The sequence below is a fragment of the Papaver somniferum genome, unplaced genomic scaffold, assembly GCF_003573695.1.
Source record: "Papaver somniferum cultivar HN1 unplaced genomic scaffold, ASM357369v1 unplaced-scaffold_107, whole genome shotgun sequence".
NCBI classification, from domain to species: domain Eukaryota; kingdom Viridiplantae; phylum Streptophyta; class Magnoliopsida; order Ranunculales; family Papaveraceae; genus Papaver; species Papaver somniferum.
In genome coordinates, this window is record NW_020619603.1 from 363,223 (window position 1) to 381,979 (window position 18,757).

Consider the following 18,757-nt stretch of genomic DNA (forward strand, 5'->3'; position numbering starts at 1 on the left):
TACCACCATTTTCAGGTGAAGAATGATGTATCGTGTTGTGGGACAATTGATGAACATTATATAATTTTTAATAAAAATGAGAATAAATAGTTTTTCTTGTTGCTGCCGGCATAGTGGGCATGTGATAGAAACATCTCCTGAAGCATTCTATTAACAATTCTTGTTTGGAACACATATGTAGTGGGGTTTGTAAATTTTCAATTCTAGTTTTTTTGCAGTACATTTGTATTGGTACTATGACATCTACTAAGTTTTCACACAGTACATATCAATATGTACTAGGTATTCACATAGTACGTATCAGTATATACTAGATTTTCAGTACTTGTTATCTTCACTACATGTGCATACGCACTGTGTTTGATCTCCGCAGAAATTTATCGGGTTCCAATTTTCTATTTTGATTTTGAAACTTCTGTTGATTTTGAAACTTATGTTGAACATATATAGACTGGTAGGCATGAATATCATCTATCGGATAATACATCTGTAGAAGAGAAAAGAAAATCAGGAATGGAAGCCAAGGCCCAAGGTAGTACTCTCTCCCTATAAAAGATTCAAAAGTTTCTCTAAGACTGACAAATGCGCGCATTTAAACTGAAGAGTATGATACTCAGTATATACACATATGTACTTTGTTATGTCATATACTGAGTATCATATTAAATTTTGTGAGTATGATACTCATAAAACTGAAGAGTATGATACTCAGTATATATACATATGTATTTTGTTTTTACTCAGTACATATTGATATGTACTGCGTTTTCGCTTAGTACATATCGATTTGTACTCGGTTCTTGCTCAATATGTACTAAATTTCGCTAAGTTATATATGTTTCTTACAAAATTTTCTTATGTATACCAGGTTTTAAAGTACGGGGTCTGAGAAAAAGCTCAAATTCAAATAAGAAATAATAGCTGCAGCTATGGACAATGGCAATGCAGCAGCAAAGTCATTGAGGTTAGAGGACTTGCAGGCATCAAGGATGAGAGAAAGAGACTAGAGAAATCAACTTGAAGAGTCTTATATACTCGGTACATATCGGCATGTACTAGGGTTTCACCCAGTACATATCAATATGTACTGTATGATTATGTGAGCAAAGGACTCCTTATTCCGATTTCTTGCAGGCATCAAGGATGAGAAAGATGCGGAGGATTATCTCATCGATTTGAAGTGTTTATACCCAGTACATGTTGATATGTACTGGGTCACCACCCGACACATACCAATACTAAAATTGGCTAAGTTATGTTATTAGCCAGATTTTATACTACAAGAAGATATGTACCGCCAATAGAGTGTTTTTATATTAATTTCATACAATTAGTATGTAGCAGTACTATAAGAAGAACCGAAGCACAATAATTTTTTTCTGCTGACCCTTTTGTAATAAAATAAGTTATGATTTTAAGTTCTACAAGGTTTTATAGCACATGCAAATATGTAATGCCTATATTTAAGGCTTGATACCCCTTTTTCAGTATGTTTCAAAAATATAAATGTAAACTAACGATATAGAAAAACAGTACAATATTGCAAAATAATGACGGAGAAAATAGTATTAGAGACGTTAATGTACTAAACCAAATGTATTACTTGCAACTTTTTCCATCAAAACAAAATGCTCCAGTACATATCTATATCTACAATACATATCTATGTCTACTAGGTAAACAATCAGTACATAAGTCGATATTTTGTGTTGAGAAGAATATTGATCATAAACCATTACAAACTGGTCATGATCATAATGCACAAGAAATCTAAAACAACATCCACGAACATCGTGTTTCCATCTTTGTGCATTAAGTACATGGGCATCTAAGTAAACAGTTTGGACTTGCTTTTCCAGAAAACGGAGTACCAAGTCTCCAGGAAGTAGTGCCCCACATTCTGCTGCTAAATAAAGGATAGAGCTACGCCTTACATGCTTCCTTACATTAAGCAACACATACTCATCTGGAGTGATCCTGCAAACCGCACTCGAACTTCCTGAAATAGCAAGGACCGAAAATGTTGGAGAGATAGAACCCATCTTACACTTCAAAAGAACAAAAATGTATATCAGAAAAATAATAAGTGAGCTATGTCTCAAAAAGCCTATGGAAAAATGCCACAACATTATACCTAAGAAAAAAGTTTGTAAATATAATATTAAATGAATAAGGAGATTACCAGACTTCATCCCTTGTTGGCTTGGCTTTAAACTCAATTTGTGATTCATACAGATTTTATACTCAACCTTTAAACTCAGTTTGTCATATTCAAACATAAATATAGGTTTTATACTCAATTGGTTTTTACAGTACATATTGGCATGTACTAGGTTTTCCATAGTACATATTGATAGGAAATGAGACAGTGTTTTGATACCCACCGGCTGATTCGGCTATAATGGAACATCCTGTACTACATTATCTCCATCTTTCACTTGAACATCATGCACTACATTATCTACATAATGAAGATATTGTCAATATGTAATGTTGGTATTCAAACATCAGAAAACACAATTTTCCATTTGCACATGTCAATATGTACTGATTCTTATTCAAGCATAAAAGTAAAATTGGTTTTTTACAGTACATATTGGCATGTAAGGGTTTTCCATAATACATATTGATAGGAAATGATACAGTGTTTTGATATCCACAGGCTGATTTGGCTATAATGGAATATCTTGCACTACATTATCTCCATCTTTTATCTGAACATCATGCACTACGTTATGTACATAATGAAGATACTCAATATGTATTGTTCGTATTTATACATCAGAAAACACAAATTTCCATATGTACATGTAATATATATTAGGGGTTTAACTAGTACATACCGATAAAAAGGGTTTACCCAGTGCATATTGATATATAACATAAAAATAACATGTATTTATCATATTTATCCATCAGTACATGTTGACATGTACTAATTGGAGAACAAATTTCTTTCAATAGTACATATCAAATCTGAACTAGGGTATTTAGCAGTACATATTGATGCGTACTGTAGAATCATACACAACATACATACAATACATATCACAACAAAATGCAGTAGAAGGATTAAGCAGTACATATCAAGGTTTTTAGCAGTACATACTGATATCTACTGTAGGATCATATAAGGAAATTGGTATAAGAAATGAAAAAAATAGAAGTAAAAACATTACATATATTGGATTTGTATTTCATTATATTAGAAGCAATACCTCTTTTCTCTTCGTTGTTGTTGGTCGAATACCAACAAATTTCTTCTTCTTCTTTGTTGATTGAGTATCAACATATTTTTCTTCTTCTTTTCACAATTTTTTTGGTTAGATCTAGTTTTTCAGTTGGTGTTGTGATGGTTTCAATTGATTTTTGTAATGGTTTCACCGAATCTAGGGTTTTTCTCGTTTATTTTCTTCAATTTTGTTGAAGATTGATTACGGAGAAGAAGAAGGTAGAAGAAAATGAGAGGTTTCCTGGAAAAAGAAATTATTTTGAGTTCGTTTTAATGGAAGAAAGAAAGAGAAAAGTTATTTCTCCAATATCTACACGTACTATAAAAAGGGAAGGCGGGTCTTTTTGCAAGACTAAAATATTTTTGCACCACCGACTAAATGTTTTTTATGGATGGACCATAGATCAAACGGGTCGCGGGCTAATCAACAAATTTCTTATTCAGGTAAGACTCAGAATTTAATAATATAATAATCTATATTTAAATATTATAAAGTTTAAAGTTTTAATATAATAATCTTTAAACTAGTGTTAGGGTCTGAACAAACAAAGTGACAGTATGCGATAAAGCTGCAGAGGGCGTTTTCTGTTTGAGCACTGGCGAACAATGTCTGGACTCACGGTCTTGCATCAATCGCCCGCTACTTGTTCCATCTCGTTCAAAAATATTTATCCGTTTTTCATGTTTGTTGAGTCCATAGTGATCAAAAACCACAAAAAAATCGCCTCTGACAAATAAAAAGACGGGCTACACTTCTTTCGAAGGACGGGCTCCACTAAAACCCGCAAATAAAAAAAAAAAAAAAATCCGTGAGTGACGGTTTTGTTTTAAATTTTCTCCCTCCGTTCGTTTAGAACCATTGTTTTAAAATAGATTTACGGTTTTGTTTAGAACCACTATACGAAACCCTAAAAAATGAAAAAAAGGATCACCAATATGACGACACACATTAGCCAGGGAACTATGGGGGTGGAAAACTACGGTGTTGAAGGGTGTGACACGTACTAGTGTAGTTGAATCTAGAGTCTTTGGAGAGTTTTTCAATTGACCGTCAATTGTTGACTATTCTCACCAGTACGGCAGTACACACTCTTCTCTCTCTCTCTCTCTCTCTCGTCGTCTCCCTCTTCTGGTTATTCTTCTCCTTTCTGGTTATGAGTCGCTCCCTTTGATGCTAAGACCTAATCTTCGATCATATAATGCTGAATTCACTATAAGAGTTTGTGGGAACTCATATTTAACATCCATCAACATTACAGGTACGTTTGATTTGATCGAAATCTCTTGAAATTTTGATTTCATTGCTCTATTTCCGTCCAAATCATTTGCATTAGGTTAGGTTTATACGGAAAATTTGAAATCAACGATGAATTAGGTTTTTATAGTGCTTATGATTCAATTAAGCTCTCCCAAGAAATTAAATTCTTCATCCTTATTTTGTTTTCTCCCCCTCTGATTAGATCCAGATTAGTACAGTAGATTTCTGATTTTTGTTTTTTTTTTTAAGCAAAATTAACACATTTGATTTCATTGATGTATTTGCTTCATTTCACTGTTCTGATGGTGTACTTACTGTCTCATAGCATATTTTGTTTGTACAGAATTTGCAAACTTTTCATGAATGTCTCGGATTATGATAATTCAAGTGGAAAAAGAACAAGCCCAATGTACTTACTGAAAACTTGCATCTCGATTGCTTTGTGTAGTTTTAATCAATCCAATGTAGTTCTATTTGCATCTAGCATGCTGATTGACTGTTCTTGATTGCTGTGTTATAGATATTGAACCGGTGAGATGTTGTGTTGGTGCTTAATTATGTGTCACGGCCGATGTATGAATCGTATCATCTCTTCTTATTTGTATTATGTTGTGCTAGTATTAGATGGTATCTACATATGTATGCATGTTAGCTCTTGCATTTTGTAGGCATTTGGTTATATATTGTAATGAATGTTTGCAGAGAAATGACAGCAACTCTTAAAGCGGGGTCTGTTCCCACACTGAATATGGAATTTCAGTCTATCGAAGAGGCAGGAGCATTCTACAGAGCGTATGGTAGGACTAGGGGTTTTTTAACACGCAAGAGGTCATCATATGCCACTAGACGAGGACCACAAATAACTAGAGTGATCTTTGTATGTTGTTGTGAGGGATTGCACAAGAAATGTGTTGATGCAAGTGATGACGATGGTGAGAAGAAGAAAAGCCGTACTCCAACTATGAGAACTGGTTGTGAGGCTATGATTCGTATAGCTTTGAATACAAAATGTAACAGATGGTATGTTAATGAATTTAAGGATCATCACAACCATGACATGGTACCACCTAGAAAACAAGTTTCTATAAAGTCGGACAAGGTGTTTCCTCCTGCGACTACAAATTTGGCAGAAGCATCTAGCACGCATACACTCCAAGTTGAAAAGGTAGCATCACTTTTTGGGGAGAACAGCGAAATGACAATAACTTCTGATGTCGGATCTGTTCACAATGAAATGACAACAAATTTTGAGGTTGAATCTGTTCCCTCATTGGATATGGAATTCAATTCTATCGAAAAGGCAGGAGCATTCTACAAAGAATATGGTAGGAGTAGGGGTTTCTCAACGCGCAAGAGGTCATCTTATGCCACTGGACGAGGACCACAAATAACTAGAGTGATTTTTGTATGTCGTTGTGAGGGATTTCACAAGAAACAAGTTGATTCAAGTGATGACGATGGTAAGAAGAAGAGAAACACTACTTCAATGAGGACTGGTTGTGAGGCTATGATTCGTATAGCTTTGAATACAAAACATGGCACGTGGTACGTTAATGCGTTTAAGGATGATCACAACCATGACATGGTCCCACCTGAAGAAAGAGTTCTAATGAAGTTGAACAAGGTTTTTCCTTCTGCACCTAGAAATTTGGCACAAGCACCTAGCAAGCGCAAACTCCAAGTTAGAAAGATAGCACCACTTTTTGAGGATAATGAGCATATTGAATCCACTCCGAGGGATGTTTATAACAATCTTAGGACAATTAGAGAATCTTTAATAGAAGTAAGAGATGCAGAAGCTGTGATGATTTATTTTAGAAAGAGGACAATAGAAAATCCGGGTTTTTATTATGCAGTACAAGAAGATGAAGAAGGGAGGGCATCAAGTTTTTTCTGGGTTGATGCACTCTCCCGAATAGCATATAGTCGTTTTGGAGATGCAGTAACGTTTGATACCACATACAAAACTAACAAATATAGTATGCCTTTTGCTCCATTCACAGGTGCAAACCATCATCATCAGTCTGTTACATTTGGATTTGCGTTGTTGGGGGATGAGACTGAAGAAACTTTTAAATGGCTGTTTAAGACATGGCTTGAAGCAATGGGAGGAAATCCTCCAATTTCTATACTTACTGATCAGGATCAAGTCATGACGAGTGCGATTGCTGCAGTGTTCCCAAACAGTCGTCATCGTTTTTGTTCATGGCATATTAAGAAGAAGTTTGGAGAGAAGCTAAGTCATGTATTCTACAAGAAATCCAAGTTCAAGAAAACTGTTAAAGCGGTCACTCGATTTACCTATACAACTCAGGATTTTGAAAGTCAGTGGGAAGCCATGTTGAAAGAATTTGGTTTGGTGGAGAACATATGGCTTCATGACTTGTTTGAAATTCGTGAGAAGTGGACTCCAGCTTACAATCGAGGTACTTTCTTTGCCGGCATGAATTGAACACAAAGAAGTGATAGCATTATTTCTTTCTTTGATCATTATGTGAACTCCAGAATGTGTTTGCGAGAATTTGTTGAAAGCTGTGATCAAGCACTAGAAAGAATTTACATTAGAGAACGGGATGAAGATTACGAGTCTATCCATGTGAAGCGTATATTTGTTTCCCAAGATTTGTTAGTGAAGCATGCATCTGAAATCTATACGAGGAATTTGTTTATCAAAGTGCACGAACAGTTTAATGCTTCTTCACGATATCGGTCGGAAGCAGTTGAGGCTGATGGTGATGAAGAAACTTATAGAGTGTACTCGTTCAATGATGAAGTACCGACGGAACAGTTTCTAGTAAAGATTAATAAGGTAACGAACAAAGGTGTATGTGGTTGCCAAGAATATGAATTTATTGGCATACCGTGCAGACATTTGCATCATATTTTAGTCTATCGTTACTATGTGGTGGAGATTCCATCACATTTTATAAAGCAAAGGTGGACCATGTATGCAAATAGATCTTCGGTTTTGGATAATGATGGTTTGGTAATGAAAGATCATAAGCTTGGAACTGAAGCCACGAGGATTAGTCATTACTGTCAACGGTCAACTGAATTAGCTTATATATTGGGTAAGTCTGAGAAAGCTTATGACGTGGCAATGGGTTTCCTTGATCAAGCATTTGAGAAATTGAAGGAGATAGACATTGATGAGCTTAGAGCAGAATATGGCACAGATACCCAGTTGGAAGAATATGCTAATGATGAGCCATTAGAGACAGAAAATTCATGTGACGCAGCTGAGCTAACACACAGATGAGTCATGTGCTAGTGCTCCTATTAAGACGTCTCTCAGCGACCCATGCATCTCCCAAACAAAAGGGAGAAAACCTGATAAGAGAAAAACTGCAGAGAATGCTCATTATGGAAGTGGTACAGAAACAACACAAAATCATAGAAAAGCAAAACGCAAAAGTGTGAAGGAGTAGGTCATGATTCTCGCAATTGCGAACAAATGAGCGAACAATTGTCTGCTATCACTACTAATGGAGGTGTGTGCTGATTTTATATAAATCCGTCTATTATTTTCGTACTTTTTTATGTACATTAACAGTTGAGATGGATGGTGTGATCCATCCCTGCCACCACTTGGGTAGCTAAATATGAAAAAGAACTACTCCTAATTGGTTCATTAACATTCTGAAACAGACATTGATATACTACTTTGTGTACTGTTTTAGGTACATGACAAGGCTTCTTAATGGTTGTGTGGGAAGCTTTAGAATAAGCCATATATCTGGAGCTGATGCAGATGTAAAGAACAAAATTGTTAAATGACAGGAGCAACACCTTTTGGAAGACTGTATCTATATTTTATATACTTTTAAATAGGGGTTGTGTTATTATATAGATAGAACTCAGAAAATGTATGCTGGCAACCTGCTAAAGCTACTAGAAATTTTCAGAATTGGGAGATAAAAGCCTCTATCTTGTATGTTTTCAGGAGGTTATCATGTACAGCTTTATGGTTTCATTTTAGATCACTGTATTGAGCCAGGACAACATTGTATGGTAGACCTCAATGGAAGAGCTGGAGCCTGGAAGCTAGAACTGGCCTTAGAACTCATAAATTGTAGTTATGGATTTATTCCATTATTTTCAAGTTTAACCTCTATAAAAGCTCAAGTTGATGCATATAACAATGCCCCTATATCTTATTCCATAGAGGTGAGTTTAATTATCGTCAGAACAAATGTCATTCTTTATTATTGTCTGCATATCTGCGATGTCAGTTCTTTATCATTTCAAACAGATGTGAGACGTCAGTTTTAATTATTCCTACTAGATAAAGGGTATCGATCTCAATTTGTTCTATCTGGGTGCAGGTGCGGAGGGGCGTCCAATCGAGGAAATTATGTAGTACAGTCTGCTATTTCTGTTGCAAAGGTCAGATCCCTATACTCTTCTTAGTTTCAAAGGTCAGACCCCGATACTCTTCAGCTCTTCAGTGAATAGCTAAATTGATTTGTTAGTATTGTCAGTCTTTTTGGTGTCACTGTTTAGCTTCTTTGTCATTTTTATTTATTTATGAGAGAGATAAGGACAAACTCAATAAAAATTAAGGATCATCATAGATGAGAGAAAAGGAGATACAAAAAGGTTACAAAAGCTAGCTGCTACCAGTAATGGCCTCCCAGTTACATATCAATTACCAGGTAAACATAGTGCATTTTACAGAAACAATAGCTGAGGTATACTCCTCCTAGAGAAACTATAAAGTCTACTATTGCGCTCCTTCCATAATGTCCACCAGATAGCAAACGGTAGGATACCCAAATCTTCTTAACGATGTTGCTGCTCTTCTTACTTGACCATTCCCAGATCCCGGGCTTTCACATTTTCAGCAAAAACCCATTTGACCCCAGAACTATCCAGGAAATAGTGCCCAAGCTTTGAGGTTCATTGCAGAGCAAGAAAAGCTGTTGATGAGTCTCTTGTTCAGATGTCCTGAAAAGGCATAAGTTTGAGTTGATCCTACCAGCTCTTTGTAGAAAAACCTTAGTGGGTGCACCCTTGTAGCATTAAGTCTAAACAAAAAGAGACCTTTAGAGGGATTTTTGGGTTCCAGACTTGCTTTTGTGGAAAGACCAAAAAACCATCCTCATCAAGTGAGGAGTAACAATTGGAAACCAAAGGGGAGAAATCTCCCAGCAACTGCAGTAAACTAGCAGTTGAACCTATCTCTCGCTCATTTATGCTTTTGTCGTCTGTTGTCTGTTTATGAAGTATTCTTTTTCTGGAAAGCTAGGATCTGAGTGAGCTGAAAGTTGTGGGTTTTTTTGGTCGTTAGTTTTGCTCTTTTAGCAGTAGAGCTTTTTAAGTTAATAAGGGGTAGAGAAGAGTGTGTGATGTGCACACATGACAAGCCTTCTGATGGGTAAAGAAACGGTCTGGGGTGATGCTCACAGAACTTCATATTCTTGAGGTTTTCCCATGACGATGTTACGTCTATCTTTCAGGGAGCACCTGTTTTCAAATGGCTATTTTCATACTTACAAGACGTGCATTGGATTGGTGGCACCACAAGAAAAGGCTAATGAGTTGCTCCCTGGGTTTGTTTAAGGATAAGGATACTACGGTAAAGCAATGCAGGTGAACAACTAGTGGTTTTTTAGCTTTGAAAGACACCTTGACCCAGCTGAAAGCATCGAATCTCGTGAACTAAAGCATGATCTTCGCAACATTAGCCTCACTCCAGATTCAGACGACAGTTCGAAGTGCAACGAGTTTTCTTCAGCAGGCTTTACAAAGCAATCATAGATTCATAGGTAACAGCTAATCTGTGGACGTCAGTTTGTCATCTTCTATGAGTACTCACTTTCTAATTTGGAAGAAATGGCTGCCACCTAATGTGTCGTTTTGTAACTGGGCTGCTTTGCATCATTCATTGCGAACTAGGAGCATGGTAACACAGGGGTATCCAGCTGCAACTGAACCTTTGTTTTCTGTGTGACTCTTCAGTTGAAAACACGAAATACCTGTTCTTGCATTGCGACTTTGTGTGGCATATTTGGTCTATTTCTGGCCATCACTTGAGAATGGTGGTAGCTAAGGACCTGGAAGAGCAGCTAATTGCCTGGTTTATTATTGATTTATGGGGGGAAACGCAGAAGGATATTCTCTATGCTACCTTATCCAGCATCTGGGTTCACAATGTTTTAGCTCATGGCTGCAGAATTAAAAGGAGAAAAGATCTTATATTGGCGGTCAAACAATTTCTTATACCGTGGTCTCGTGACAGGGAAACATTCAGTGGTTATTCATCATAACCAATATTCTGCGTATAGAATTATCATGTATATATTGTTGGATATTGTTGCAACTGTTTTGATTGCACACCTTAAGTTTATTTATTTTCCGGAGGAAGCATGTGAGGAGCTCTAATGAGATCTCTAATGATCTCTAATTACCAAGAATTCAGACATTCCAAACGACAGGAATCTATGTTTTTGTTCACATTTCATTAGAAACTGTGAGTGACCAAATCCGCTAAAATCTCATTCTTGAACTGAACCTGCACATGCATTTTATGCGCTCTTCACACTAGTCTCAGATAAAACCTCAATTTGCTATCCAGTTTGAGTTCTATAAAGTTCAACTGACGAGATCCCAGTTAAGTTAAGATCTTGATCTTACTGACACATTTAAATTAAATCATCAAAAGAAAAGCAAACAACTACTACAGGAAGGATGAGGATTTCTCAAACCTTCACCTGATTCCGGCAATCAGAGCAAAGTGGCTCTAAACAAAAGGTTTCCTCAAGTTCGACATCATTGATGCACCGGCCACATTGATAACACCGTGAAATGCAAAATCTACACGCTCTGCAGGACTGAGGTTCCACATTTTCACCTTGGCAGCTCTCTGCTGGACAATCATAAACCATCCTACAGAAGTGACATCTCGGGCAAACCTCAATATCCATGGCACAATCATCATCACCGCAAGGCTGGAAGTACCGCTGCCCATAGAAACTCAGCCTTTTAACATTAGACCTCTGTGTGCAACTTTCCTCACCAATTAAGGACTTCAACTCTTCGAAGTGTACCTGTTGCACATCGTAACGTTCACCAACTCTTAGCTGCTTAATCCCACCTGATGGCGTATTTCTAGACTTGAAATTCTTCAAGCATTTCAGGATCCCTTCAACAGTTAGTCCCGTGCATCCTGGAACATTCAGCTTGATTAATCCTAGATTTGTTTCGAACACACGCTTCAGACCATCATCTGTTATCCTAGAACACTTGACCAGACTCAAAGTTCTCAAGTTTCCTTGAGCCCTGTTAGCTAGCTGCAGAAGATCATCGTCTGTGATCCGTTCCCTTGATGCCGGCTGATCTATATGAATATCCATCCACAAACGAGTATCACTCCGAACAGTACTGCGTGAGAATTTGTAGATAATTTGGACATACGAAAGATCCTGTAAATTCAGATAGCTAACTTAAGCAGCTCGTGTGGGCATTCTCATTCATCATCCCCACTTATTATCTTATATCAATATTTATAGAACTCGGCTAGAACTCTTACATGGTAACTATTACCGATTCAAGGCCATATTTTTATGCTATATAGTTGGCTTATTTCTAAAAGTAACCCAAAAAGTTGGAGTAATTTTAGATTTGAGAACAAAAACGAGAAAAACCGGGTCCAGAAGGAAGCAATTGATGTGTACGTGTTTCAAGAAGTTTGCGGGATGAAATACATCCAGATGTATTGACGGCCAGATGTGGGGTGAAGAGGTTAAGTTGAGTACGCCGCTGACTATAATCGCTAGCGCCGGATTTGTCTGCTTTCAGATAATCAAAGTCAAAACTGCGGTTTATTCAAGAGTATTTTATCAATAGTGTGTTCCTCAGGGAGTATTATGGTTTTTTTGTAGGATGTACAGTATTATCGTGTATTACAAGGTGTAGAATACTGCATACGCTCAAGTAGCCTGTGTTAGGTTACCTAAACCCAACACGTCTTAAATCCATGAGTAGAACTCAACTCGATTGACTAAATGAGGGAACCCGTTAACTTATAAACTACATCGTTAAATCCCATCTAACCAATGTGGGACTAGGGTCCCAACAACATGTATTCTGTTTGCTGGAATACATGTAATATACTGTCTTCTCATCGTATAGGTTTTCAGGTACTGTATATCCTTTCTGTTGAATACAAAAAGTTAAGTTGTATACAGTCAAGACCCCGCCTATACACAGGGCCACGATCTTGTTCCTAGATACGAGTTTTGCACGGGGACTACTATTGAGAAATTTGATTTGCAAGTGATATTCACCGTCCACCAGAGCAAGTCTAATGGTGCGCGAATTCCTTTTTCCATGCTACCTCAATATTTAGAATCTAGAAGCTCAAATTTAACGGTGGGATCATAGATAGTAACGGTGATTAAAGTAGTGTTTAATGCTAAACAAAAAACAAAATAACGGAGAAAACATTCCATTATAAATTGTTTTTGACTTGGTCAACGGTTAACACCAATCAGAATCGCCTTAAACACTAATAAAATTAGTGTTTTTTGAAAACCAACAAACAAACTTGCTAATAATTTTTTTCTTTTTCTTTGACAAAACTTACTACTAATCCTAGCTACCCGAACTCCACCAAAAAGAATCCGATCTAACTAAGTCACGGAATTGTTTGATCTGAACTACACGAACTAAAAAAGAACACTTGTCAGATTCTAAAACAAAGATAATATTTCCCTAAGATAAATTCAGATGGATCCGTCTCACCTCATTAACTGCCATGTGTTGACATATTAGAGTTTAATGTCCGATGAAATTCACTACTTCCGATAAATCATGTTCAATCGTTATTCACAACGGTCCTAAAAGCTAATCAAAATACCGTTTGACTTGTGCTATTCAAAGTGGTGTCCAACGCGTTGTTTTTGTGTTCAAGTACGCTATTCTGAATAGCGTTTCATGCTAATATGATTTTTTTTTTTTTTGATTTTACTTTGTATTCCACCAAAACATGAAATATGGTTTGGAAAAAGTGTGGATAATGCCAATTTGGGAGCTATTAGACTTGGCATTCCATAGTTTTCCATCCTTGGAATAGTTAGGATTCCACCATAAGACTTGTTCTTTGACAACTCTAGAAACAAGAACAACAACCACCGCTCACCGCCATCTTTTCCTTTCTTGTTTGTCTGTTCAGCTGGATCTTGGATCCTAGATGATCATTCACTGACTCTCACCTTAAAGAAATCTTATCAAAAAATGTGGCAACTGAATTAGTTAGGACAAATATTTCATTCTAAAGCGTTGTTTTTGTTTCCTTTTGATCAGTAAATAATGGTTTTATTAATAGGAGCAGAAACGTTCTTTAAGAGTAGTGTCCTGGAAAGCCTTTTGAAGATGTAATCTATATGCAATAGTGTGATTGAACTTTAAAGTGATTCAGTGGATAGTTAATGATTTTTTACGAAACGCTGTATAGTTTCTTTCCTTCCACAAGGACCATAGAATTGCTGCGGGTAAAGTTCTAATCACAAGAAATTCTATACATTTACCTGTAGGGCACATCTAGGTGTTTACCGCAACTTCATTTGAAGGAGGAGAGCGTTATTCATAGATACTCATCATCAATTTATCGCTTTATTGAAAGAAAGATCAACCATACCAATCTCACTCAGAGAAAAGAACTAAATTATGCCCAATTGTTTTTCCCAATACTGTGAGGATCATCTAAAATAGGAAATATAACGGGTTTATGATTCCCTCCTTGGTTGGAGTTTAACAAAAGTTTTTTTTATTTTTTTTTATTCTTTTTTTTCTTTTTTGAAGGAACAAGTTATATCAAAAGGAAAGAAAACTTTACAGGGTACAAAGCAAATCAATCACTCACAAGACCTTCCCAATTACTCCAATTAAGACTAGGGGTAACAAATTTGAATGATATATAACGCTTTTCACAGTTTTTGTTTGTTTTTTAATAATGCTAATTTTTCTGAGTAGTTAATTTGGCATGATTGATGTCTATCTAAATCCTGGTTAAATTTACCACTTAATTGGGGCATATCAAATTTTCCTTTCCACACCACCAAATTACTATAGGCTCCCAAAGTTCTAAAAAATAATAATTTACCCCCACATTAATTACTAAAACTCTCTCATATAAATTCTAATCTTCTTATTTTCAGTAAATCCAAAAACAAAAAAAACCTAAACCTAATTTATTTTTTCTATTTCCATCCTAATTTTTTCAAATTCTCAAAACGCTAATTTTTATCTTCTTCTCCAACGAATCTATGATCCACACAAGAAAAAAGTAAATCTCCATCAACCCAATCTATGATTCTTCATATCTTATTGATTTATATGTTTAAATCTTCGTTTTTGACAAATCAAAATTCTGATTGCACCCAGAATCGGTTTTTATTGACTTATCGAACAAACCGATTCTGGGTTTTGTTTTCGTCCATGAAGAGCATGCACAATAACCGGTTTACATGATTATTAACATAGCACGATTCTGTGGTAGAAATGAAATATTTAAAATACATCACCAGAATCGGTTTATATATGTAAATATGTATAATCCGATTAGTGTAGTCTCTTCATCTTCCTTTCCACAATCGGGTTTTATACATGTACCACATAACCCGATTCTTTTAGTCTCTTCAGAATCAGATTACTTATGTTTCTATATGTACCGATTTCTTACCTTTTTTTTTTTTTTGTTGAATGGACTTCACAAACCTAGCATTTTACAATCGAGAGGTAACCTTGGAGGATGTTCTGAGGAAACCACAAAGAGTGCCAGAGAGAAGCCTATATAAGTTTGCTTTCGGAGATGAGACCCGTCTTGAACAAGCCCTCGCATTGATTGATATGCTTGCACTGGAAGAGCTTGTTGAGGTGATGAGGTTCGCTAGGATGAGGAGAAACATTATATCAGCTGAGAGGGATCTCCACCAAGAATTGGAAGGTTTGTTTGAAGAAATGGCTGAACATATAGCCATGGATGATGCAGAAGCTCCTGCTCTTGATGATGATGATGCTGGTGGTGCTGCTGCTGCTCCTGATGCTGGTGCTGGTGATGCTGCTCTTGATGCTGCTGCTGCTGCAAATGCTCCTGGTGCTCCTTAAGTTTTTAAGTTTAACTTTTAAATACTAAAACTTAAAGTTTACAAGACTTGTGGTTGTTTTAAGTCTTTTGGGATGGTTGATGTTTGTATTTTGGATGATATTTGTGTGGTTGATGTTTTTATTTTGGATGATCTTGTGTTGAACTTAATGCACTTAATGTTTAAATTTATTCTAGCCTGACATGCCAACAATCAGTTTACTCGATATGTCAACATAACCGATTGTGCAAGCCATTCTTCCTGGATGTTTTTAAGCCAACCTAGAATCGATTTACATATGAATATATATAAATCGATTCTTGATGTTTTTTAAATCGGTTTACGTTGGTCGCAAGAAAGACCGATTCCTTGTGGCATACAAACACAATCAGGGTTTACAGTCCTTCTAAAAGACCGATTAATTCAAATTATTTCACTTTTTTCAAAAAAAATAGTCATTTGGGACTTTCTCTATAAATAGAGACCTCACCCTTGGACCCCTTTTTCCCCAAAATTGATCATTTTATTCCCGCTCACTCCATATACTCCACAACTACTCATTTCATACATCCACATACAAGAAATTGCTTCATTTGATTCAATCGAAGATTTGGCAATCACCAAAGCATGGTATGCGGAAAATCGACTTAGACGTCAATCCTCCGAAGGGGTGGATTCCACAACCTTCTGGGATAGGGTACACAACAAATTTAGCCAAGAGTTTGGGAATCCTAACGCAAGAACTGTTCAACAAGTGCACGCTAGGCACCAAGTCATCGAAAATGCGATACTTTCTTTTTTAGCTCTCCAACCTCAGATTTTTAACACTCGCCCCTTCACCTTGTCCATTGCACAATTTTTGAGTATTTTTGTGGTTTGTTTTACGTAACCCATGCTGTTTATCTATCAATGAAACACCACTAACAAATGTAAGTTTGTTTTTGTGTTTTTGTAGCACGAAGTCGTGAAAGCGCGCTGCTTGGAGGAAAAGAGGGAAGCATTCGCTTTCGATGCAAGCTATCACTTCTTGGCAGAAAGAATCCCGGAGGATAACCCAGACTACTTGGATGCTGTATAGTCTTCTTCGGAGGAGGAAGATTGATGGATTTAGAAGTTTTTGTATAGGCTTTTTGGGTAGACCTCAATGTAAACCGTCACGAGACAATAACTCGTCCACTAGGGTCGCCTAGGGGTTTAAAGGCTTGATGCATGTGCTAAATGCATCCTAAAATAATAATTCAATGAATGAAAATTGGTAATCAAAGGAAACAATAAGTTTATATGTGTCATAAGTAAAATCTGATTCCCTAAATCGGGTTATAAACATGTCAAAGTTAACCGATTATGGATGCCCTCTGTTAATTCGTAAACACCAATCCAGAATCGGTTTACAAGTGAATGAACGTAAACCGATTCTGAGTACTGTTTACAAAAAAAAAATCAAAATATTTAATGTTTTTATGAACTCTCTAACATTAGTTAATCTCACATCCGAAACAAAATTAACCCCCAATACGATTAATTAGTGCTAATTAATCAGGGATAAAATAGGTAGTTAGGTAATTATTTTGATAAGAGTGGTGTGTAGGTGATTTCTAATGACCTTTTTTGTCATCTAGTTATAGGCCCCAATTCAGTCAGGATCTAAATGTGATTGTTTTAGAACCCTTAATGAAGAGATACTAGTATGTAACCCATGCTACGCACCGGGACCGGCGGGATCAGCTAATTTAGAGTGGCGGGGCTTCACCCCGCGCCCTTGGTCAAATGCATTAAATTATTTTTGAGTAGTCTTTGATTAGTTTGATCTTTTAAAGGTTGTGGAACTTTGATACCCTTTAGGTATCTAATGGTTTAATGATCTAAATATATTATTATAATCATAAATTCATGTATGAATTTTAAAGGAAGATATTAAAATAATTAAAAAGAAATTGACTCATAGATTTTTGATTTAAAATAATTTAATTTTCCTATGAATATTTGCAATTAAACATAATTACACGTTTTTTTTTTCTAATTCTTTTTTTATTAATAAATTGTCCCATCCAACGATTTTATCTATGAAAGTCTCAGAAGATATGCATATCACATGCAAATTTGTGAAATGCAATTTTCAAAACAAAACCAAAAAAAAATGTGAAATGCTAGAAGTGTGCATGCATTACTGCAGAGATACCTTTATTAATGTCTAGATTTAGAAGTCGGTCAATGTAACAATACTATGTTGAGTCCAGTTTTGCATAGCACTTTGTCAGCACTACATGTTTGTTGGTGGTGTTTGAACTACTTTTTAATTAAGCGAACATCCATGATATAACTTAATAGATCTTATCCTAGATGCGCACTGGTCGCTAAGAAAGAACACCATGGTAGCACTATTAATATAAGATTCACATCCATCTAGTTTAAAACTGCCGCGATTTAAAAAAGTTTGATAATATATTGTCGAAGAATAATAATATGTTTAAAAAGCGGTGTGCCTAAAAATAAATGCTCATGCTATTATCATCTCTATTAATAAGTAAACATTTCATTGCCTTCTTCATTTATCTCAACCAACAGTGGCATGTCAGGACCCTTCTCCATAATCTCGTCCATATCATCATCATGTTTATCCAGTTCGATCAACGTTGGCATGCCATCGTCGTTTTTTATTTTGTCATACTTTTTTTTACCAGGTCATTATTAGTAGGTGTCAAACTTATTCTCTGTCAGGAATTGTACTTATCCATTCGTTTTTGTTTAATAGATATGCCTCCTCCAAAACATTATCACAATCAAATATCTCATGTACTTATAGAGTGAGATACATGAAGTTTTTTCTTAAAGTTTGAATTTGAATACCATTGATTTCCCCAATTGCAGCTAATATTTCTTCTACGCATTATGTCCCGTTTTTCAACAAAATAAGATTATTAGTTTGGAGATTGCATTCTATTCCCCGTGTGCTTATCATAACGATTATGATTATAAGTATACATTTAATTGAAATACTTTTATTCTTATCTTGAATAGTGGGTAATGTGTTGCGACGATGAGGTGGGGTGTAGAGGGAAAAGAAGAAGAATAGGTGAGGGGACCTGCTGACTGAGTGGGGTATGGAGGCGGGAGTGGGAACTGACGTAGTGAAAGAAAAAAAAAAGAAGGAAAGCAGGATAATATATTCTCTAATAGTTA

General features: G+C 36.1%; 3 protein-coding genes across 8 annotated transcripts; 2 read left to right on the top strand and 1 right to left on the bottom strand.

Moving 5' to 3' along the window:
- Positions 1–4,319: 4,319 nt before the first annotated feature.
- LOC113328238 (protein FAR1-RELATED SEQUENCE 5-like) lies at positions 4,320–10,856 on the top strand. 6 transcript variants are annotated; one of them, XM_026575342.1, is made up of 7 exons: positions 4,320–4,491; positions 4,834–4,899; positions 5,011–5,063; positions 5,193–7,981; positions 8,171–8,657; positions 8,816–8,876; positions 9,950–10,856. In XM_026575342.1, the coding sequence occupies exon 4, from the start codon at positions 5,197–5,199 to the stop codon at positions 6,940–6,942; it is 1,746 nt and encodes a 581-aa protein (XP_026431127.1). In that variant the 5' UTR covers positions 4,320–4,491; positions 4,834–4,899; positions 5,011–5,063; positions 5,193–5,196; the 3' UTR covers positions 6,943–7,981; positions 8,171–8,657; positions 8,816–8,876; positions 9,950–10,856. The 6 variants fall into 6 exon arrangements, with proteins under 6 accessions (XP_026431127.1, XP_026431128.1, XP_026431124.1 ...); XM_026575343.1 differs by having other exon boundaries at positions 5,011–5,021; XM_026575339.1 differs by lacking the exon at positions 5,011–5,063 and having other exon boundaries at positions 9,950–10,258; positions 10,389–10,856.
- Positions 6,997–7,749, top strand: LOC113328300 (protein FAR1-RELATED SEQUENCE 5-like). The gene has a single exon (XM_026575417.1). It carries the CDS (start codon positions 6,997–6,999, stop codon positions 7,747–7,749), a length of 753 nt encoding a protein of 250 aa, XP_026431202.1.
- A 335-nt stretch (positions 10,857–11,191) lies between the features above and the next one.
- LOC113328301 (F-box protein SKIP14-like) lies at positions 11,192–13,638 on the bottom strand. Its single transcript, XM_026575418.1, has 2 exons — positions 13,633–13,638; positions 11,192–11,914 (listed from the first exon to the last, which is right to left on the bottom strand). The coding sequence occupies exons 1-2, from the start codon at positions 13,636–13,638 to the stop codon at positions 11,192–11,194; spliced, it is 729 nt and encodes a 242-aa protein (XP_026431203.1).
- Between the last annotated feature and the right edge of the window lie 5,119 nt (positions 13,639–18,757).